Source organism: Myotis brandtii, unplaced genomic scaffold (assembly GCF_000412655.1).
Source record: "Myotis brandtii unplaced genomic scaffold, ASM41265v1 scaffold422, whole genome shotgun sequence".
NCBI lineage: Eukaryota > Metazoa > Chordata > Mammalia > Chiroptera > Vespertilionidae > Myotis > Myotis brandtii.
In genome coordinates this window covers 740,876-745,735 of record NW_005366171.1, presented here as the reverse complement: position 1 = coordinate 745,735, position 4,860 = coordinate 740,876, and the positions used below count along the sequence as shown (strand labels likewise).

Below are 4,860 nucleotides of genomic sequence, written 5' to 3'. Positions count from 1 at the left end.
GGCGGAGGCCGGCGGGCTTGGACGGGGGAGTGCTCAGTCTCCTCCTCCCGCCTTGGAGGTGTTGGGGTGACCCGAAAAGCTAAGATCTCCCAGCATCCCAGCTCCCAGCCTAAACTGGATGTTGGGAGCAGCAAGGGAGGCGAGCCCTCCGCTGCCTACCTCTCAGCCAAGATCACCTCTGGAGGACGCCAAACCCAGTCTTCCTCTCTAGTTCTGTCTTTGGGGGCTGTGGCCTTCAGTCCAAATTGTATGTTAGAAGCAATGCCAGCAACCACGCCACCTCCAGGAGGGGACTCCCAGGGATGGCACCCTTGGCTGTAGCGAGGATGGAGGAAGATGGGCAGGGAGGGCCTGGCAACATTAGCACTCCACTCGCAGGCCATCTGCTTGGCATGGTTCAGGCAGCCTGAAACATGCCGCCTTGTCTGACCTGCAGCTGACCCCATCCCCACTGGGTGCCCCCTAGACTCGGCCTGCTTTCTCTTTTAGGGCCTTTCCCTCTGCCCAGTTTCTTTCAGGCACACCCCAGCGTTTATGCCTCGGGTGTGGAGAAGGCTCCTGTGTGCCTGAGAACGGTCCTGCCAAGGGCAGGCAGGACCTGAGGTGCCCTGCTCGCATTGTGTCTGGCTAGGACCCGTCCCTGCTCCTTGCCGTCGCTGTCATTGGGCTCACGGTGCTCCTGTTGGCCCTGAAGAACATGAACTCAAGGAGGAGACAGCTTAACGTCACCTTACAGAACCCTGAGACCAAGTATCCGCTGCCCCTGATTGAGAAAGAGGTAATGGGTCAGCCCACCGTCAGCAGGTAAAAGAGAGGAGGGCAGAGGGGTGGGGAAGGTGCTGAACTGGGAAGGCGGGGTCGTGGGGCAGACATACAAGGCCTCCCCACTGCCATTGTGTGTGTGTGCACCTGGGAAAGCACCAACTGGGGCTCCCCAGCACGGCTTCTAGGAAGCTGACAGAGCCTGCCTTTGTTTTCTGTTTTATCAGCAAATCACCCACAACACCAGGAGGTTCCGCTTTGCACTGCCCTCAACAGAACATGTTTTGGGGCTTCCTATAGGTGAGTGGTGTTTGGTTTCAGGCCTCCTCAAAGATTTTGGTTTATGTTCCTGAAGGTACTGGAAGGACTGGCCCCTCCAGCGCCCCTTCCCTCCTTTCCCTCCTCCTCCTCCTCCTTGTCCCCCTCCTCTCTGTCTCTCTCCAGGTCTCTACCTCTGTCTACATATCCACTCCCTTTCCTGTGTATAGTTTCTACTCCCTCAGACACCCTGGCACAGAGCTGCCTCTGGCTTCTGTCTCTGAGCATCTCTATTGCCACTTCTGCCTTCACCGCCAGTTGCTGAAGTCTCCCTGTTAGATCCAGCAGAAAGCTGAACGGCCCAGCCCATCATGTGGCCTGGGGTGTAGTTATGATCCGTAGGTCTCTGGCCACAGCTGGTCCCTTCAGTTCCACCCTGGAGGAGCAGGATTACATGGTTCAAACCTTCACTGCTGCCCCTCAGCAGAGCCATTGCCCAGGAAGACACAGTGCTCTTTCTAGAACTTCTGGTCCACGGGTGCCCAAGTCCTGGGGCTTCACATACCTGTGAGCCCACTCGTTCTCTGTGCCGGGCAACAGGTTACAGCTGAGGGGGCTGCGATTCATTCACTGACCCAGTGATGCCTCCAGCTTAGGAAGAAATGACTTTGTGATGGCAATGTGTCTTGCTTTAAAAGGGGCACACCCCTTTCTGTAATTTTTAATACTCAGCCTCCAACAATGAGCTCCTCCTGCTCATTTGACACAGTGAGCCCACACTAGCAACAGTTTCCTGTGAGTGAAGCTGACAACTACACTATGATGGAGGAGGGCAGGGATATGGTCCCCATTCACAGAGATGCTCAGAGAGATGAAGTAACTTGTCCGGGGTGGCACACGGAGTGACAAGGACAGGCCTAGCCTTCACACATCTGCATTGGGGCTCCTTCCCTGCTTGGCCCTCCTCCCGAGCACCCTGCCCCACTATGCACCCACCTCCCTGAGGCTCAGTCCTTTAGGGGAGTTCTGAGTCCTATTTAGGCTGGCCACGCCGACTTGCCCTTCGATGCCTTTTTGTAGGTAACTATGTCCATCTCTTGGCCAACATTGATGGTGTTCTGGTGATCAGGGCATACACACCTGTGTCCAGTGATGATGACCAAGGCTTTGTGGACTTCATTATAAAGGTAAACGATGCCCCCCCATGTCCAGGTGCCTCACCCTCACACGCCTATTAGGGTGGACAATGTCATTTAACAGTGAAGCCGTTGACCTGGTGAAATCTCCTGAGTTGCCTAGAGCAATCGTGAGTGCAGAGCATTTTCTGCATGGCTTCCAACCAGCAAATGCATAAGTTGTGTGCGGTGGTGGCCTCGGGCCTGAGGCTGTGAAAGCCATCCTGCCTTCTTTTTCAGATCTACTTCAAAAATGTGCACCCAAATTATCCAGAGGGAGGGAAGATGTCTCAATACTTGGACAACATGAAAATTGGGGACACCATTCTTTTTCGAGGGCCAACTGGGCGCCTGTTCTATCATGGGCCAGGTACTGGGGGTTCACCCCGGGCCTCCCATGGGGAGGAAGAAGATTCCTGTGGTAGTTGCATTGTTCTAGAAAACTCTTCAGATATGAGTCACGTGGATTTGTCGCACATTCATTCACATACCATTTCACAAGACTGTAGGTGCCATCCAACCAGGGGAGTGGTTGGGTGTTTCCTCATCACTGTATCTCCAGCACAACACCTGATGCATAAAAAGTAACCTATTACTATTGAAAAACTGATGGATGGAGTCCACACTCATTCATTTACTCACATATTCATCACTCACTCTCTTGCTGCTGTGGGTGGGAGTGCTGTGTGAGGCTCCCTATCCCACTATCCAGCGGAACCTCCCTCCTTCCTTAGAAGAAAAGATCCAGGGATTCCCCGCAGAGGCCAGGACTCTATTTCCACTCTGTGCACGGGTGCACCGGGCTGGCCATGGAGGTCGCCCTGGCTTCCCCTCTGGCTTATAAGGGTGCAGCCACTTCCTCAGGTGGACGTGCCCCCGGAAGTCCCAAGGAAAGGCAATGCTGTTTTGCAGGCTCTCAGGTAAGGACTCCAGAAGTGAGCAGTATCCTCTGTGTTTGCAGGGAGGTTTTCCGTGAAAGCATACAAAACGAGTAAGCCTGAAGAAAAACGAGCCAGTCACCTGGGAATGATCGCTGGGGGCACAGGTAAGAGGCTTCTGAGGGCTTCATCCTAGGTGAGCCCTGAGCCGTTTCTGACCTTGGAGTCCTTGGATCCTAGAAGGGGAGATGTGAGTGATTCCTTCCCTGGTTGTTTCAGACGGGAATGAGGGTCAGTGATAGGCCCTGGCCCTGACCCTGTGCACCCTGCTCCCCGTCACCAACACAGAGGGGGAGGCCCAGGAGCCCCAGGGGAGCCTCTAAAGTCAGGCTGGGAGCAGGGGAGAGGCTGAGGACCAGGCCGGGCAGGCCCACACATGGTCCCCCAAGGACTCCTAGCTCCAGTTCAAGCCTCACCCCCATCTTTGAAATGAATTTCTGAAAGAAAGGAACAAACATCTAAGGAGACTCACAACTCACCAGGCACCATAATAGGCACTTTTAAAACTATTACATTTACTCATCGTGAATTCTGTTTCACAAACGAGGACCCTGAATGGCTCAGACAGGTACTTGAATCACCCTGGTCAGATAGCAAGAGAACTGGGCATGGAACCCAGTTCCCCAACCAAAGCCAACGCTCCTTCCATCTTCCATATGGAAATGAGAAGGGGAAAACCAAAATGAAGGGCAGTTCCCCAAAGAGTTTTGGGGACCAAAGTGAGAAAAGTAGACCTGGGGTCCAGCTGCTACAGACCAGGGACTGTGGGCGGCCGCGAGGGCAAGCTGGCCTGCCCACAAACTGTGTTCCAGGGATCACGCCCATGCTGCAGCTCATTCGCCATATCACCAAGAACCCCCGTGACAAGACCAGGATATCCCTCATCTTTGCCAACCAGGTCAGTTTTGCTGAGTCGGCCCTGGGCTCGCAGGGGTAGGATGGATGGAATGTTTGCTGGACAGGGCTCTGCGTTCTCCCCGCCCCCCACTGAGCCCAGGCCTCTTGGTGCCTGCGGCTGTGGGCGGGCCAGTGGGCTGCTGGCGGTGGAGAAGCTGAATCCTGGCCATTTGTTGCTTTTTAAAAACTCTTGTCTCCCCAACCAACCTAAGCACTATGCTTTCCTTCCTTTCTTAGTACTTAGTTCTATGTTTATCTGAGTATAAAATCATAGCAGTGCTCCATGCAAATTTTGGAATATACAGAAACGTATAAATATTTGACTTATTTTTGCCTTTTTTTCTCTACATACTATATATGTATTTACAGTTCCATATATAGAGTTTTGTTTTTTTAGTCAACATTACCATACAGACATCTTCTTCTCATGAAAGCTCTTTGTAAATATTTTCATTATGGTCTATATCAAGTTGCACCATCATTTACTAAATCATCTACATTCAGATTGTTTTCAGTTATAAATGATGGTGATGAGTAATTGTACCTCCACTTGGTCACTTTTGGGTTATTTTCTTAAACAGAATCTCAGAGGTGGAATTATGGGGACCAGAATGATAACGAGTTTTAGGATTCCAGGTCTCTGTGCAGCATCTCTGAGCCTGTGACAAGTTTCTTTAGGCTTTGGCTCGCTTTTTCCCACATGAGGCTCTAGCCTTTGTTTTTCTTATATTATATTTATTATATTATATTATACTAGAGGCCCGATGCACGGAATTTGTGTAAGGGACTCGGCCCTTCCAATCACAACAGCTGCCCTCGGCCCCCTGGCT

The 4,860-nt window shown here is 52.2% G+C and overlaps 1 protein-coding gene across 2 annotated transcripts in view; it reads left to right on the top strand.

Annotated features, from left to right (window-relative positions):
* The window catches only part of LOC102261391 (NADH-cytochrome b5 reductase 2), a 7,408-nt gene that overhangs the window by 653 nt on the left and 1,895 nt on the right, over window positions 1-4,860 (top strand). Inside the window, exons 1-7 of one of the 2 annotated variants that reach the window (XM_005873935.2) lie at window positions 7-247; window positions 632-778; window positions 990-1,062; window positions 2,101-2,207; window positions 2,436-2,565; window positions 3,157-3,240; window positions 3,946-4,031. In XM_005873935.2, the coding sequence (XP_005873997.1) occupies window positions 698-778; window positions 990-1,062; window positions 2,101-2,207; window positions 2,436-2,565; window positions 3,157-3,240; window positions 3,946-4,031 (561 nt within the window). In that variant the 5' untranslated portion in view covers window positions 7-247; window positions 632-697. Of the gene's footprint in view, window positions 1-6; window positions 248-631; window positions 779-989; window positions 1,063-2,100; window positions 2,208-2,435; window positions 2,566-3,156; window positions 3,241-3,945; window positions 4,032-4,860 lie in introns of those variants that run through there. The other variant, XM_014545824.1, reaches the window with a different exon arrangement.